The 16,240-nt window shown below is 44.6% G+C and overlaps 1 protein-coding gene and 1 long non-coding RNA gene across 10 annotated transcripts in view; one reads left to right on the top strand and one right to left on the bottom strand.

Moving 5' to 3' along the window:
* Positions 1-422: 422 nt before the first annotated feature.
* On the bottom strand, positions 423-15,886 carry ZNF23 (zinc finger protein 23). 9 transcript variants are annotated; one of them, XM_011961981.1, is made up of 6 exons: positions 14,794-15,353; positions 9,612-9,676; positions 8,938-8,997; positions 6,897-7,073; positions 6,097-6,204; positions 423-2,724 (listed from the first exon to the last, which is right to left on the bottom strand). In XM_011961981.1, the coding sequence occupies exons 4-6, from the start codon at positions 6,928-6,930 to the stop codon at positions 935-937; spliced, it is 1,932 nt and encodes a 643-aa protein (XP_011817371.1). In that variant the 5' UTR covers positions 6,931-7,073; positions 8,938-8,997; positions 9,612-9,676; positions 14,794-15,353; the 3' UTR covers positions 423-934. The 9 variants fall into 9 exon arrangements, with proteins under 9 accessions (XP_011817371.1, XP_011817358.1, XP_011817365.1 ...); XM_011961968.1 differs by having other exon boundaries at positions 423-2,727; positions 6,897-7,023; XM_011961975.1 differs by lacking the exon at positions 8,938-8,997 and having other exon boundaries at positions 423-2,727; positions 15,343-15,886.
* Positions 15,408-16,240, top strand: part of LOC105526121 — a 6,194-nt gene continuing 5,361 nt past the window's right edge. Inside the window, exon 1 of the long non-coding RNA XR_001004023.1 lies at positions 15,408-15,519. This is a non-coding gene — a long non-coding RNA (uncharacterized LOC105526121). The remainder of the gene's footprint in view (positions 15,520-16,240) is intronic.

Below are 16,240 nucleotides of genomic sequence, written 5' to 3'. Positions count from 1 at the left end.
TCAGGTGATCCTCCTGCCTCAGCCTCCCAAGCAGCAAGGACTGCAGGCACACACCACCATGCCTGGCTAACTTTTTTTATTTTTTGTAGTGATGGGATCTTGCTATGTTGCCCAGACAGGTCTGGAACTCATGGCCTCAAGCAATCTTCCCGTCTCAGCCTCTCAGGTCTCAGCCTTCCAAAGCACTGAGATTACAGATCTGAGCCACCATGCCCAAATACTATACTTTTATATCACAAATTTTACAAAAGTATTTCCACATTTTGTGCTTTATCTTTTAAACTTTAAAACAAAAACATATAGGAATATTTAGTTTTGAGTAGTCAATTTATCAGTACATACCCTGTGGCTAGTTTCTGACTTTCATCTAATGCTTAGAAAGGTTTTCTCAATTACATGAAAATTAAAAATGTACTCATATCTTTTTCCTTTTTTAAATAAATCTTTATTTTTCATCTTTTCAAAAGTAATACATGCTTGTTGTCAAAAACTAAACAAATAAATTAATGCGGGTAGGGTATCTTTAGTATGGGTTTTCCTATCCAACAACAAGGCTTCTCTCTCTCTCCATTTATTCAAATTTCCTTTCTAAAGTGGCTCCCAGTGAAGACTTAAATTTCTCCATACAAGTCCTCCATAACTGTTTATTTCTAGAAAATCTACTTTTTACTTTTCTTGATGCTGCTGGGAATGAAATCTTTTCCTTCATTATATTTTCTAATTCCTGTTGGTACAAAACAAAGCTATTTATTTTTGGCTGTCTCTCTTTAAGTAGTCATCCTTTCCTGATTAAAAATTGAATAGAATAAAAACTCTTTCCATATGAAGACTCTGCCATATTCGTTCCCTCTTGGGGGTTTTTCAATGGGTGAATCTGATGATACTTGATCCATTTTGGCATTAATCTTGAGAGTTTTCTACATCTTTCTCATTATTAGGATTTTCCTTCACTATGGACACTCTGATGCTGACTGAGCTGGAAGCTAAACCTGAATGCTTTCCCACACACACTACACATATAGGGTTTCTTCCAAGTGTGGACTGTCTGATGTATAATGTAGTCAGAACTAAAGCTGAAGCCTTTGCCACATTCCACACATCTGAAGGGTTTCTCCCCAGTGTGGCTTCTCTGATGCCGAATTAAATGGGCATTAACATGGAAGGCTTTTCCACACTCCTTGCACTGAAAGGGTTTCTCTCCAGTGTGAATTCTCTGGTGCACAATATAGTTAGAACTACAGCTGAACGCTTTCTCACATTCCATACATTTGAAAGGTTTCTCCCCAGTATGTATCCTCTGATGCCTAGTTAGTTTGGCATTGATACTGAAGGCTTTCCCACATTCCTTACATTGATAGGGCTTTTCTCCAGTATGGATTCGGTGATGATCAAGTAGGTTTCTTTTAGAAGTAAAGCATCTCCCACATTCATTACATTCAAAAGGTTTCTCCCCAGTGTGAATTCTCTGATGCCGCATTAGTTTCCCATTAACGCTGAAGGCCTTTCCACACTCATTACACTCATAGGGCTTCTCCCCAGTGTGAATTCTCAGATGCTGCCGAAATTGGGAGTTACACCTGAAGGCTTTCCCACATTCATTACACTCATAGGGTTTCTCGCCTGTGTGAATTCTCTGGTGTTGGATTAACTTCCCTTTGACACTGAAGGCTTTTCCACATTCAGTGCATTCATAGGGTTTCTCACCTGTGTGGATTCTCTGATGCTGAATGAGTTTTGTGTTATTATTGAAGCCTTTTCCACACTCTTTACACTGATAGGGCTTTTCTCCTGTGTGGATGCTCTGATGCTGCCTAAGCTGGGAGCTGCACCTGAAGCCTTTTCCACATTCATTACATTGATAAGGCTTCTCTCCAGTGTGGATTCTCTGGTGCTGAATTAATTTTGCATTAACATTGAAAGCTTTCCCACAGTCATTACACTCGTAAGGTTTCTCCCCAGTGTGGACTCTCTGATGTGTAATATACGCAGAACTACAGCTGAAGCCATTTCCACACTCCTTGCACTGATAAGGCTTCTCTCCCGTATGGATTCTCTGATGCCTACTTAGGCTTCCATTAACACTGAAGGCCTTCCCACACACCTTACACTGATAGGGCTTCTCCCCACTGTGGATTGTCTGATGTGTGATATAATGGGAACTGTAGCTGAAGCTTTTCCCACACTCCACACATTTGAAGGGTTTCTCCCCACTGTGAAGTCTTTGATGCCAAATTAATTTCTCATTAATGCTGAAAGCTTTGCCACACTCCGAACACTGATAAGCCTTTTCCTCAGTGTTGTTTTCTTGATGTTGATTAAGTTGAGAGTCACACCTAAAGGGCTCCACTAATTCTTCACATTTGAAAGGTCTTTCCTCAGAATTAATTATTTCATGCTTAACGAGTTTTGTATCAAAGCTGATGGCTTTCCCCAATCCTGTACACCCAGAGGGCTGCACTCCACTGATGGTATGACACTGATATGAGTTTGAACTTTGACTAAAAAAACACTCCTCCATGGGGCTTGTCTCATCTTTCACTGTTCCATCAATGGTGTTGCTCTTCTCCTTCTTTATATTTCCTGTTGAGTAGACTTCCTGTGGTTTCTCTAGAAGAGAGGCTTCTGAAAAGTCTGTTTCCTGGGAAAAGTCCCTTTGAAGTTCAAAAGATACATTCTCTTTTCCTTCATACATTTCCTTTGTCAAATCATTGTCAGTCTGAATATCTACTATAAAAAACAGAAAACATAAAATGTCATGTAAGAACCATGTTAGAAAAAAGAAGAGAACTGTGCTATAAAAGACCATAATAATCAAGGGCTCCTTAAAATCATCAGACTAGGTCAAAAAACCTAGGGTTTCTCCATAAGGTGGAATAACTAATATGTAACTAGTAAAAGAATACAATAAATCCATACATGTTGACATAAAAAGACATCAAAGATAAAATCAAATGGAAAAGCAAGTTGAAAAACCAGTATATAGAATAGATTTTCATCTGTGTAAAGAAAAATATAAAAGGCAGATATATATACTTGTACATATCCAGAAAACTTCTAGAAGAATCCATAAGAAACTAAACAAACTAGCATAGGAAGTTTGGTGGACTTGCTTCCCCACTTTATACACTTTCTGTACCGTTGAGTAGGTGTCAATATTATAAAGCAATGAAAGTAATGATTAAAAAAAAAAAAAATCACCAGTCTCACTGTGCCTAAAGCAAGGCCACTGTAGAGAACATAACCAATCACATGAAGGTTAAAAGTGACAGCTGGGCGCAGTAGCTTACGCCTGTAATCCCAACACTTTGGGAGGCTGAGGCAGGCGGATTGCCTGAGCTTGGGAATTGCAACCAGCCTAGGCAACACAGTGAAACTCTGTCTCTACTAAAACACAAAAAATTAGCCGGGCATGGTGGCACGCACCTGTAGTCCCAGCTACTCAGGAGGCTGAGGCAGGAGAATTGCTCGAACCCAGGAGACAGAGGCTGCAGAGAGCCAAGTTCATGCCACTGCACTCCAGTTTGGGCGACAGAGCGAGACTCCATCCCCCCCCAAAAAAAAAAACAGTGACAGCAGTGGAATAAAATTCTAGGTCTTGTCCACCAGATCAGCATTCTTTAATCACACCATGCTTTTCTACACCCTGCAGTTTCTTCTTAGTTGTTCCTATGGCACTCAGTTCCTTACTTTAAAAAAAAAAAAAAAAAAAAAAATAGAAAATGCTGAAGAAGGAAAAGGCACAGGATCCAACAGGATGTGGCAACTTGGGGGATGACAAAAGTCAGGAGCACCAGGGAGCAAAATGGAAATAATTTTGTTTCTTTCCTTAGAACATTAACTCTGGGCTTTCCAAAATTCCTCCTTCAACTTCATTTCTACTTTAGACAGGTTCTATTTAAGGGTCATCTCATCCCATCTCTTCCTATTCCCCTCCAAATACTGCATTAACCTTGCCTTTTCCTTTCACTTCTTCCTCCAATCCTAAACTTGATCATTCCCTAGAAGTCTTTTTATAATACCAGTAGTCTTTACAACTAGAACTACTGATCTCTGCATTTGTTCCCACCTTTCTCAAAAGCTGAGTTCCAAAATGCTGCCTCATATTTTTTCATCTTTCATCACTCCTCAACCATATGTAATATGCCCCCTGCCCCAATATTTCATAATTGCTCTCAAGCCCCTCCAATTGCCCGGATTCCCCAGCAAGCACTTTCTAAATAATATTGGTCTCTTCCCAACTAAAAAAATAATACTCATCTGTTGCTATAGACTGAATGTTTGTCCTCCCCACAAATGCATACTCTGAAATCCTAACCCCTGATGTGACTGTATTAGGAGGTTGGGCTATGGCAGAACCCTCATGAATGGGATTAATGACCTTAAAAAAGATCCCAGAGAGCTCCCTTTCTTGCCACCATGCGAGGATACTGTGAGAAGATGGCTGTCTATTAGCCAGGAAGCAGGCCCTTGCCAGAAGGAACCTGCCTGCACCATGATCTTGGACTTCTTAGCCTCTAGAACTGTATGAAATAAATTTCTGTTGTTTATAAGCCATCCAGTCTATGGCAGTCTGTTATTGTAGCCCAAACTGACTCAGACATCTATTCTATCAGATGTCTAGTCATCCTCTCCAGAAGTCTATTCCTGTTTTGCTGCATTCTCACCAACACTGAATATAATTTAATTATTCTCAATATCATAGGTGAAATCTCTCTCCTTGTTTTCATTTTCCTCTCTTGCAGTGAGGATGGCCATTTGACACAGTTCCAGCAAACGAGTCTTAAACAGGTATCACTGAGTGGGGTTCTGAAGATTTTTAAAAAGAAAGTCAACACTGCTGCCATGGGCCTCATGCCCTTTGCCCTCCTTTCTGCCTGCCTAGAGCCTGTTTGATTCCTCATCCCAATTAACCCACACACATTGACTACATTAATCTTTCTATCCCCAGCTAGGACCATAATGGGCTTCCTGGAAAGGTCAAAGACTTCAGGACAGTCAGCTGCCTACAGGACAAAATACAGGGTCCTTTGATTAAGGACCTCACAATATCACTTTTTTTTCCTGTATTTGTCAAGCCCATTATATGGCAAACTCTCCATTTCCAAAGCATGCCTTCCTTGGTCAGGTATCATCTGATGGAATGATCAAAGGGAATAAAAACCCACAGAAACCATCTAAGAAAAGTGAAGACTCACTGAAAAATGCAAGAGAATCTCACAGACTCTAAAGGCAAGAAATAACAGGGGGCCTCGGGGGAATGAGAAGTCATTTGGCAGCTACTCTGCTGGCACCAATTGGAGCCCTGCTCCTTCAAGTGTGGTCTAGTAACCAGAAGTACTGGCATCGCCACATCACTCGGGAACTTCATAGAAATGCAGACTCTGCACTTACTGCATATCTGTAAGACCTCAGGATTCATTTACACATTCACATTTAAGAAGCAAAAATCAAGAGCACTTCCTCCCTTCCACATTACCTTCCCTGTGTACAGCTGTCTTCCCCAACACCAAAATAAAAATATTGAACTGAGCATGCACTATAAGCTAGGCACTTGATATGTGTTATCTCATTTAATTCTCAACCCACAAGACTAGTACTATTACCTTATTTTATTATTAACCCATTTTCAGAGATGAGAACATTCAAATAACCCACTCAAAGTCACGCAAATTAGGAAGCAACACAGTTGGGACTGGACCTCAGAAAGTCTCCTCTAAAGACTGTGCTTTTAACCACTTCTGTCTGTGTGAAAAGGCTGTTAATTCTGTATCCTCCACACTATGTGAACAATGCTTAGAAATGCCAAGGAACCCCCAAATTACTGAGTCCATTAATTTTGTCTGAGAAAGGCACGATTCCAAAATTAGAATTGAAAAGAGTCAGAATGAAGGGTTTGAAAAAAGATCTGTTCTTGGAATTAGACAACAAACTTTGAAGACAGATAAGGACTACCTATCTCTATGAATCATCAAAATTTACTTAAACTTTACTCTGTATGACCGGCCAATAAACATAGTATGTTTATATGTTGCTAAAGTTGGCTTTATGCCTAAAGTGTTAAATTCCAACAGAATGGGAAGTATGTACCTTCCTTACCAGTCCAGAGGCCCCAGAGGCCTATTCCTGCAGCCAGTGGAGGTGGGCCCCCCAGCTCACCTCCTCCCTCCAGTTGTGAGATCACAGCAGGTTTGAGAAGTGGAAATCCTGGTTTGGGAGAGGTAAATAGGAGAAATAGATGAATAATCTCCCACAGATAAATTCCTAAGCCTCTTCTCAGATTGTCTCAGCAATGGGGAGAGAAGGTAAGAACCCCAGGAGGTCCCAAGCCTCAGGACTATAGGAAAGTACTGTGGGGCTTAGGAAGGACTAGAGAGACCTTGGAGACGTCTAAGGCTTTGGGAGGTAAGTGTGGGGGTTGGGAGTGAAGGCTTGGGAAAGTGTGGGAGCGCATGGGAAGGGCCCAGACTGTAGGCCTAGGAGACCTCATGCAGGGCAAGCAGGGAGATTCTGCCCAAAGGGATACCACTTTTTGACCTTGGCCTGAAATATCCAGAGTACACTGAGATCCTTGAGAAGACTCAAGATAGGTAAGATGAGGGGGAAACTGAAGATGCCACTGTGAAACAGAAAGTCACTGGATTCCAGTGTTTCCAAAATATAGCTTTCATGGGTTGGATCAACAGTGCATACCAGTTCCAAGCAAAGTCCTATATAGGCCTACAAAAGGCTTGGTGTTTGCCCCTGCCAGTAACCTCTTAGTCTAGGAAATTAGGAACAGCTCTGGGGTTCTCACTCAGTAAAGGATTACCAGAGATCCCCCCAGTAACCTGTGAGGGAGAAGCAAGCCAGGAACCCCAACTGGCAGAGTCCAGGTTCCCAGGGGAGAGAGGACTTACCCAGGGAGGCCACATTCCCATAATTCTCCAGCATCACATCCCTGTACAGGGTCCTCTGTGCAGGGGACAGACCATCCCATTCCGCCTGGGTGAAGTACACAGCCACGTCCTCAAAGGTCACCAACTTCTGAAACAACAGGTTCCTGCTGCCCTAGGGCCAATTCCATGGCTCAGGCCCTAAGTGAGGGGCAGAGGGCAGTATAAGGGCTTGGGGAGGGTACTTGTGAGAGCACAAAACATTAACAACAAGGGAAATATCTCAGAAAAAACATCGAGAAAGTAAATTAGAGAGTATCCAACTTCCTCCACAGCAGGGAAACCTCATGCCATTTTTCACACGAATAAGAGGTAACATAAGACAGGCTGAAAGAAAAAGAATTTCCATAAGCAAATTCTCTAAAGCCAACTCCACTCTTTTAGATAAGTTGCTCCCTCTCAGCAAACTCGGGGCAGATCCACCAGCAGTTCCCACACCACTCCCCTGAGGTCTTGGCTCCCCTGCGCCTAACCTCAGCCCTGTTCCGCTGCCCACCCATCGCCCTCATCCTCACAGCTCAAGCTACCCCCAAAGATCAGCCACGGTTTCTGTCTCATTCAGCCCCACCAGATTCCCCTCACACACGCCCTAACAAGGGGCTGTGCAGCCTCTGCTTGAGCACCTCCAACCATGGATGCTCCATGCTGCCCAGGCTGCGGGGTCTTCCTGGAAAGCCAGAATTTTCCTTACCCTCTCCTATTCAAGTCTCAGCCTTTCCAACTTCTCCGAAAGCTTCACTGTTTCTCCCAGAACATTTGGGAAAGCAGGCAGATCAGCCTTCCCACTGGCCAGCTACTCTCCCCTTTGCATCACTAAGCTATGTGGTTGGCACAAGCTCCATCACTCAGGGATGCTGCGTGTCGCTCTCAGGCCCAACCACTCCTCCAGCCTCTGGCAGGCTCACCCTCTGCCCACCTCAACCTGCTCTAACAACCATAGGGGCTCACTGGCAGGGATCTGCTGCTCAACTGTTCTCTGCCAGGATGTGTCTTCCTGGAGTCTACTGACCTCCACCCAACAGCAATTCTAGTCCAATCTCTAGGTGTTTCTGTGAGTCTTCTTTGTGTGACCTTCAACAAGTAACCTCTGTGCACAAAATACAATGTCTTCACTGTGTGCTGCCACCACAACCCCAGTAAGTTGGCACTTCCTTCTGAATTTACACCTCAGCTGGGGTCAGAATCATCCATACAAGAAACCCCAGCCAGAAACCTGGGAACTGTTCTTGACTTCCCACCTTCCTTATTACCATGAATCCTTTGACTCTCTATGTCCGAAAGATTTTTTTTTTTTCTTTGAGATGGAGTCTCACTCTGTCACTCTGCACTCTGTTAGGTGCAGTGGCGTGACTTCAGCTCACTGCAATCTCTGCCTCCCAAGCTCAAGCGATTCTCCTGACTCAGCCTCCTGAGTAGCTGGGACTATAGGCATGCACCACCACACCCAGCTAATTTTTCTATTTTTAGCAGAGACAGGGTTTCACTATGTTGGCTAGGCTGGTCTTGAACTCCTGACCTCAAGTGATCCACCCGTCTTAGCCTCGCAAAGCGCTGGGATTACAGGCGTGAGCCACCACACCCGGCCGTAATTTTTCTCTTAAGCATTACTTGAATTGGATTCCTCTTTAATGATGGCTTTCCTTGATGAAGCCCATGTCACGGGACCAGTGGGATTCTTCTTTGTGAAGTGGTCACCGTGCTTTTGAATCTTCCTTACCAGTTATTCCATACACATCACAAATCTGACCAAGTTAACATCACTGGTTCCACAGCTGCCTTATGGCTGAGCAGTTCTGAATCACATAATAAACTCTGTGATCCTGGGCAAGTTACTCTACTCCCCTTTTCCCTTTTCTTTTTAGGTGGAAAGAGTACAACACAGCACTTATCACAGAGAGTGGCTGTCAAGACCAAACGACCGTACAAAGGGCTTAGCATGGCGCCTGGAGCATAGTAAGCCTCCAACGATACAACTGGTGTGACTGTGGCTATGACTGTTCTCAACCTGTAGTCCACAGAAGTCCATGGAAGTCCATGGATGAGCTTCAGGGGATCCGTGAAGTCCCTGGAAGTGTATGGAAAATTTGGTTTGCAGGTTTATTTTTCTGCAGGACAGGGTGGAAAGCTCTTCTCAGATACCTAAAGTCTGCATGCTAAGCTTTGAAAGCTTCACAAGGACAATGAGATATTTCATCCCATGTGACTCTCTTCCCCCTCCCTTGACTCCACTCCCTGTGACCTTCCCTTACCCCTGAATTAAGAGGCACAGCCATCCTTCTCTGATCAGGTCCTGCTATTCCTCTTCCCTACATCCCCACCACAGATAGTCCAATCCTCTGTGACTGTCCTCCACTCACACCCCTGCAAAGAACATCCTACAGGGGCAGCTTCCACATCCCCATTCACCCAGAGCCCTATGCTGGGGGTGCTCCTGTAGAGAGGAGCAGAGACCCTCAGTGTGCAGAAGACCACCACCCTCCTGCTCTCCTGCTCACTCTCCCGCTGCCTCCACTCACTACTGTCCTGGTCTTTGCCACCCTCCCCGTACAACACCTCTTTCCCGTAAGTTCCAGTCCAGCAGGGGGAAGCAGCTGTCATCCCGAGGCTCACCAGCTCCCCTTCTCAATGTTTTTCAATCTGAAACTGCCCAGAGGAAGAGCTGAAGGACCAACAGCTCACCTGGGGCCAGGCTGTCAGGTGCATGGCTGCCATCCCCTGGTCCCCCTCTCAGAGAAGGACTGGAGCTAAGGAGAAACACAACGAGAGACAAGTGTGAGGCAAGCCACCCCCACCAGAGCAACACAGCCCCTCACGGAAAATGCAAGACACAGGCAGCTTGCATCCAAATAAGAGTGCGAACAGGAGCTGCCCAAGAAGGGAGTGATCTGTTCACTGGCTCAGTGCCTAGGACTCCAGGCTATGACACTGAAATTCACTGCCAGGAACCCTAGGGCTTTACAATTCTGATACATATCACACACACAGAAGAGTGTATATATAAAATTTAAAAATAATAATAAGAAGAGTGCATATAAAACCTGCTGGGCACGGTGGCTCGTGCCTATAATCCCAATACTTTGAGAGGCCAAGGCAAGTGGATCAGTTGAGCTCAGTTCAAGACCAGCCTGGACACATGGCAAAACCCTGTCTCTACAAAAAATACAAAAATTAGCCAGGAGTGGTGGCACGTGCCCGTGGTCCCAGCTATTTGGGAGTATGAGGTAGGAGGATCACTTGAGCCGGGAGGTCAAGGCTGCAGTGAGCCAAGATCACACCACTGCACTCCACCCTGGGTGATGAGAGTGAGAGGCTGTCTCAAAAAAATAAAAAATAAAAATAAATAAAATAAAATGTAGGCAGAACCTAAAAATAAAGCAAAGAGTCATGTATCAACAATTCAGTTCAAGAAATAGGACAATATCGGCCGGGCGCGGTGGCTCAAGCCTGTAATCCCAGCACTTTGGGAGGCCGAGAAGGGCGGATCACAAGGTCAGGAGATCAAGACCATCCTGGCTAACACGGTGAAACCCCGTCTCTACTAAAAAAAATACAAAAAGCTAGCCAGGTGAGGTGGCGGGCGCCTATAGTCCCAGCTACTCGGGAGGCTGAGGCAGGAGAATGGCGTCAACCCGGGAGGCGGAGCTTGCAGTGAGCTGAGATCCGGCCACTGCACTCCAGCCCGGGCGACAGAGCGAGACTCTGTCTCAAAAAAAAAAAAAAAAGAAAAAAAAGAAATAGGACAATATCAAGATCTTTGACTTATTTCTCTTTCTCAAAACAAGCATCATCTTCAGTATCACAGCAGGAGAAGCTGGGCTGGCTGGGCTGCAGCCCCAGTACACAGGCCTGGGGAGTCAAGCCTCAGGGAGGCAGCGCCTGGAGAAGAGGGAAGCTGCCCCCCAGTATCCTGCCCCATTTCCTCAGAGCTCTGAATGTCTTCAAGAATCCTAACACCTCTGGAGAGCTCTTGGGAGCTGGAAATTAGGGACCAGGCTGTTGCCCATACTTTCCAGTCTTCTGATAGTGAATGAGCCAAAGCCCGCACTTCTGCCTCAGCTCCTGAGAGAGGAGATCACTGTAGCAGCCAGTCCTGTGACCCAGCACCTCTTGTTCACTGTATTCAAAAACACAGGGACTGGTGATTTTCTGACTTTTACTGCCCTTAAAGTCATTCTTGAAATTACATTTTCCTAAAAAATATCATCCATTTCTTCCAGGATTTCAACTTTACAAGTACAGAGTTGCAGAAAATACTGGTTCATGATTCTTTCCATTTCCTCCATATCCAGGGCTAGTTTGCTTTTCCCACTTCTTCTTTTGAATATATGTGCTTTCTAGACCTTTTTCCCAGGGTTAGAGTTAGAGACTAAACATTTATGTCCCTGCCAAATTCATATGTTGAAGCTCTAGCTTCATGAGACAAGTGACTGTACTTGGAGACGGGGCCTATGAGGACGTAATAAGGATAAATGAGGTCCTAAGGGTGGGACTAAAGGTCCTAAGGTTAAATGAGGTCCAATAGGGCTGGTGCCTTTACAAGAAGGAGAGACCCAGAGCCCACGCCCCCACTCACCCCCTACCTCCCCCATGTGAGGACACAACGAGAGGGCTACTATCTATAAGCCAGGAAGACAGCCCTGGCAGGGGCCAAAATCAGCTGGCACCTTGATCCTGGACTTCCAGTCTCCAGGACTGTGAGAAGTAAGTATGTTGGTGAAGCCACCCAGTCTATGGTATTTTGTTATGGCAGCCCAAGCAGACTAATACAGTTAGGCTGAGCAGTGGTTTACTTATTTTAATGTGATTTCCTTTTGTTTTCAAAGAACCAGCTTTTCTAGCTGAGCAACACTACTTTCTTCTATTTGTTTTAAATTCACTAATTCTGCTGTCTTAGTTTCTTCCTTCAACTCTGTAAGGGGCAGTGTAAGCACCACTCCAAACCTCTTGTCTCATCCTTAGTCCAGTTCTACAGAGGCCTTAGTTAGCTTTATGAAGCTGCAACCTACTGGAACCTTCACAAGCACCTATATCACCTATACCTGGTTCCTGCCCTGGGGCTTCTCTAGTGTCCTATGTGGGACACCTGTGGACACCTACTGGGCCCTGAAGTGCAGGGGCGTAAACACCTGTGGGACCCCCTTGACCAATGGCAGAGAGAAACCAATGAATAAATGTTTTCCCCGTCGATCCCCCAGCGAGGCAGCCTTAAGACTCCAAGGCTCCTCAAAGGCCCTGCAAGGCAGAGCCTGTTGAGGGCCGAGCATACCAGTGCATCCTTGTACCAGTTCTCCCATCTCTGTTTCACTCCCCTTGTCTTTCACTCTGCCCCTACCACCACATTCCTAAATAAATTCCTATATACAGATCTTTGTTCCAAGTTCTGCTTTTGGGGAAGCTTAGACTACAAAAGGCTTTTTTCCTATTGACTTATTCATTTATTTTCATTCTTTCCTGTTTGGCAATTAAAGCCGATAAGGCCACAAATTTTCCTCAGGATTCGCTATTTGCCACATTCCAGAGGTTTTTATATTTCATGTTTTAATTACTGTTTTATAGTCAGTCAGCAATTCTGTTTTGTCTCTGACCTACTAATTGCTTAGGATCGTTTGCTGTTGCTAATTTCTTCTGTTTAATAAGTTCTGGCTTTATTGCATGCTGGTTATATAATTCAATCTACCAACTTCTACTTTACACATTTTTCAGGATTTTTTTTGTGACTCGTGTCCCTTTAAAAAAATATATTATCTGATGTTTAAAGAGAAAACTTATTCTGTGATGGGAGAATATACAACTCCATTTTTAGATAAACCAACTCTACCAGTTACATATGTAGTGTGTGATAGGTACCCCACTCAGCTAGTCAAGGGTGTAGAGTCAAGGGTGCATACCCACTGCCTGAACCTTGAAGGCCGGGCAGTGAGTCAAGACCATGGGGCTCAGCAGAGGAGCAGGTGTTTAAAGAACGTAAACATCCTAGAAAGTATTGAGAACCTACCAAGAAAAGCCTCATCGTTTAAATGCAGTAGACAAAGAGCCAGAAAATTCTCTTAAAAGTACTTAGAGACGAGGGGCAGCACAGGTCTCTAAAGCTGTCCTGCAGCCATCCAGGAGTAAGTATGTAAGTCCTGATAAACTCATCTACTTGCCAAGCTGGACTTGTCCAAGGCATTCTTTGGTCTCTTGGCTCCCTCCCAAGGGGAAAGTTTTTTTTAAATACGATTCCGGGTTTCTTCCTGTTATGACATTATACAGATTTTCTACATAATCCTTGATTACTTTTACGTAATTAAACCAAGATGGCCAGTGAAGAAGCAACTCTCACAAAACACTGAGCTCAGATGTGTCGTGAGCAAATCCTTTCAATGTTTCGGAAATGAGTAATTCTAACACTATGTAAACCGTAGCAGAGCACAGCAAAGTAAGTTTCCCAATTCTTTTTATGGTGCCAGCACAATACTGATGCAAAACTATAGACTAGTCTCATTTATGAATTCTAATGCAAAAATTCTATCAAGGAATAGACTCCAGTAGTTCATTAAATACATCATGAGTAAGGTAGGATTATCCCACGAAGATAAACAAACCTCAACGTTAGGATACTAATTAGTATATTTTTCACATTAATAAATCAAAGAAAGATAAACCCACTGTCCATCTCAACAGATACCAGGCCAGGCACGGTGGCTCATGCCTGTAATCCCAGTACTTTGGGAGGCTGAGGAGGGCGGATCATGAGGTCAGGAGATTGAGACCATCCTGGCTAACACGGTGAAACCCCGTCTCTACTAAAAATACAAAAAACTAGCTGGGCGTAGTGGCGGGCGCCTGTAGTCCCAGCTACTCGAGGCTGAGGCAGGAGAATGGCGTGAACCCGGGAGGCGGAACTTGCAGTGAGCCGAGATCATGCCACTGCACTCCAGCCTGGGCGATGAGTGAGACTCTGTCTCAAAGAAAAAAACAAAAAACAAAACAGATACCAAAGGTGTTTAACATAATTCAACATTTGTACCTAATTTTAAAAATTTACATCCTAGAGAAACTCACATACATAGGAGGTATGTACAAAAACGTTATCAGCACATTTTAATAACAAAACACTGAAAACAACCCACATGTTCACTGAAAATACATCGATAAATTTCCATACAGTTTTTACAATGGAACATTACCCAGAAGCCACACACAGAAAGAATTTGGGAACTTAACATTGAATTATTAGAGTCCCAGATGACTTATACAAACAATGGTGCCATTTATATGAAGCTCAAAACAAAAAAAAATTTAAGTATATTGCTTACAGATACATGCATATGTACTTATTTTTAAAAATAATAGGGCTACAATTAACACAAAATTCAAGATAACTGTTACCTCTAGGGGTTGAAGGCTGGGAGTTGGGTTGAGGAGGAGGAACACATTGATAAATTCAGCAGTACTGGAAATCTTCTTTCTTAATTGAGTGGTATGTTCATGGATGCTTTTTATTACTATATATATAACATATAAATATATATTTTAAATAAATATATAAACCAGCAAGGATAGGGTGAAAGTGAGGACCCAAAATGTAATACAAAGAACAGCCAATGTGCCTAACTATACTACAATGAACATAACCACACCTAAGTGGTAGGAAACAAAAGGGATAAGCAACTTGACTAAACACCATAAGATTAAAGACAAAAAGACCTGTATTCAAGTACTGTACTTTAGGTAGTAAATTTGTTTTTCATGGGGGTGTGAATTAGCGATTCTGAAACTATTAAATATATTCTAAAACTGAGTGAACTCGTAACTACGTTGTAGAAGTCATTCCCAGGTCATTGTCACCCCAGAGCCGAGAGAAGTAGGGCTGAGTTACCTTTTACGGCCGACACTGCTCCAGGAGACAGTGTCCTCCAAAAGCCGGGCTTCTGCTGCCGGGTGACTGGGAGGGGCTCTGCGCTCCCACGCGGCCCTAATTCTTGACCCTATGTCAGGAGCCTGGGAGCACACGGTCCATACTTGGGATGCACATAGGTTAATGTTCCTGCCAGACCTCAGCATGTCAAACGACTTGTGGTATCACCTCGGGCCGCTTCATGCCCGCAAATATTTCACCCTTTGGCTGCACCGACACATCTTCCCCCAGCTGATCAAGTGCTAAATGCTCGGGGCCTCGTGGCTGGGACAGCAACATGGGTTTCCCCTTCCAATGGGCGCAACCTACTGAGCCACAAAGACCAAAGCTGGAGTCGAGGAGCGCGGAAGAACACCCCGGGCCGCCGCCCTGCTCCCTCTCCCAGCCTGGGCCTCCTGGCAGCATAGGCCACCGGAGACCCAGCTGCACCCAGGGTGGGAGTGCGTCTCAGCCAGACCCAGAGCCTGTGGGACAGGGCACGGCCCACGGCGCCCAGAGCCCAGCACTCACCTCCGCAGCGGGTTGCTCCCCGGCGCAGCCGGATGTGCGTCACCAGGCGGCCGGGCCTCTCTAGGAGCAAAGTCTCTCCGCCTCGGCGGTGGTCACGCCCGACCAGCTGTGGCCGCAGCCAGGGCGGCTAGCTCGGGTCTGGCCCACGCGGACTGTTACCCCTGGGGAATGGGGCAGGTAAGAATTAGAGCCAAGCAGGGACTCAGCCTGGGGAGGTGAAGCTGCAGGTGCGGACACGTGTGGGAGTCTTGGAACTGGACCAGTGGATGGCGCGCTGTCACTCACACCCACTGCCCCCTTTTGCTAACAAATAGTTTGTAATGTCTATCTTATTCTCCTGACCTGATACTCATACCTAATGGCCTAGAAAATCATACATAACATACACACCTACATATTAAAAACTAATGTTATGCCTTAAGTGTAATGAAAGAGAAAAAAAAGAGGAACGTCATCTGTCACATACTTCAATGGGTTTGGTCTTGGCTGCCGCAGGAGACCTAATGAAGTGGTCGCCTTTATACATAGACGTTGTCTGAATGCCACAGCCACAAAGCTATGACTTATATTGTTTCAAAAATCACAAAATTGTGATCCAAAATGGCAAACACGTTTTGGTGAAGTTCTGAATGAAACACGGGACAGTCGTCTCTTGATTATACAATAATTACATTCCTGGAACATCAGTGTATGTTAAAACTGTGCAAAAATACATGTTTATCCAGAAAACAGGTTTAGATTCAGATAATTTAGACATAGAATTTTCACCTACCTGAATGTTCAAGACATTTGAAAGTGTGGGCCGGGCGCGGTGGCTCAAGCCTGTAATCCCAGCACTTTGGGAGGCCGAGATGGGCGGATCACGAGGTCAGGAAATCGAGACCATCCTGGCTAACAC

This window comes from Colobus angolensis, unplaced genomic scaffold (assembly GCF_000951035.1).
Source record: "Colobus angolensis palliatus isolate OR3802 unplaced genomic scaffold, Cang.pa_1.0 Scaffold116, whole genome shotgun sequence".
Lineage (NCBI taxonomy): Eukaryota > Metazoa > Chordata > Mammalia > Primates > Cercopithecidae > Colobus > Colobus angolensis.
Note: the sequence above shows the minus strand (reverse complement) of the source record. Positions and strands in the feature narration are given on the sequence as shown.

What these genes read in the sequence shown, in the direction of transcription:
- ZNF23 (XM_011961968.1), bottom strand. Translation starts at nt 9,644, where the DNA reads ATGGCAGCCATGCACCTGACAGCCTGGCCCCAG. An exon ending in ACCTGACAGCCTGGCCCCAG is followed by an intron (nt 8,998 to 9,611) that starts GTGAGCTGTTGG and finishes ATACACTTCCAG; the next exon opens with GGACTTCACGGATCCCCTGA. An exon ending in TGGGAATGTGGCCTCCCTGG is followed by an intron (nt 6,205 to 6,896) that starts GTAAGTCCTCTC and finishes CTCCCAAACCAG; the next exon opens with GATTTCCACTTCTCAAACCT.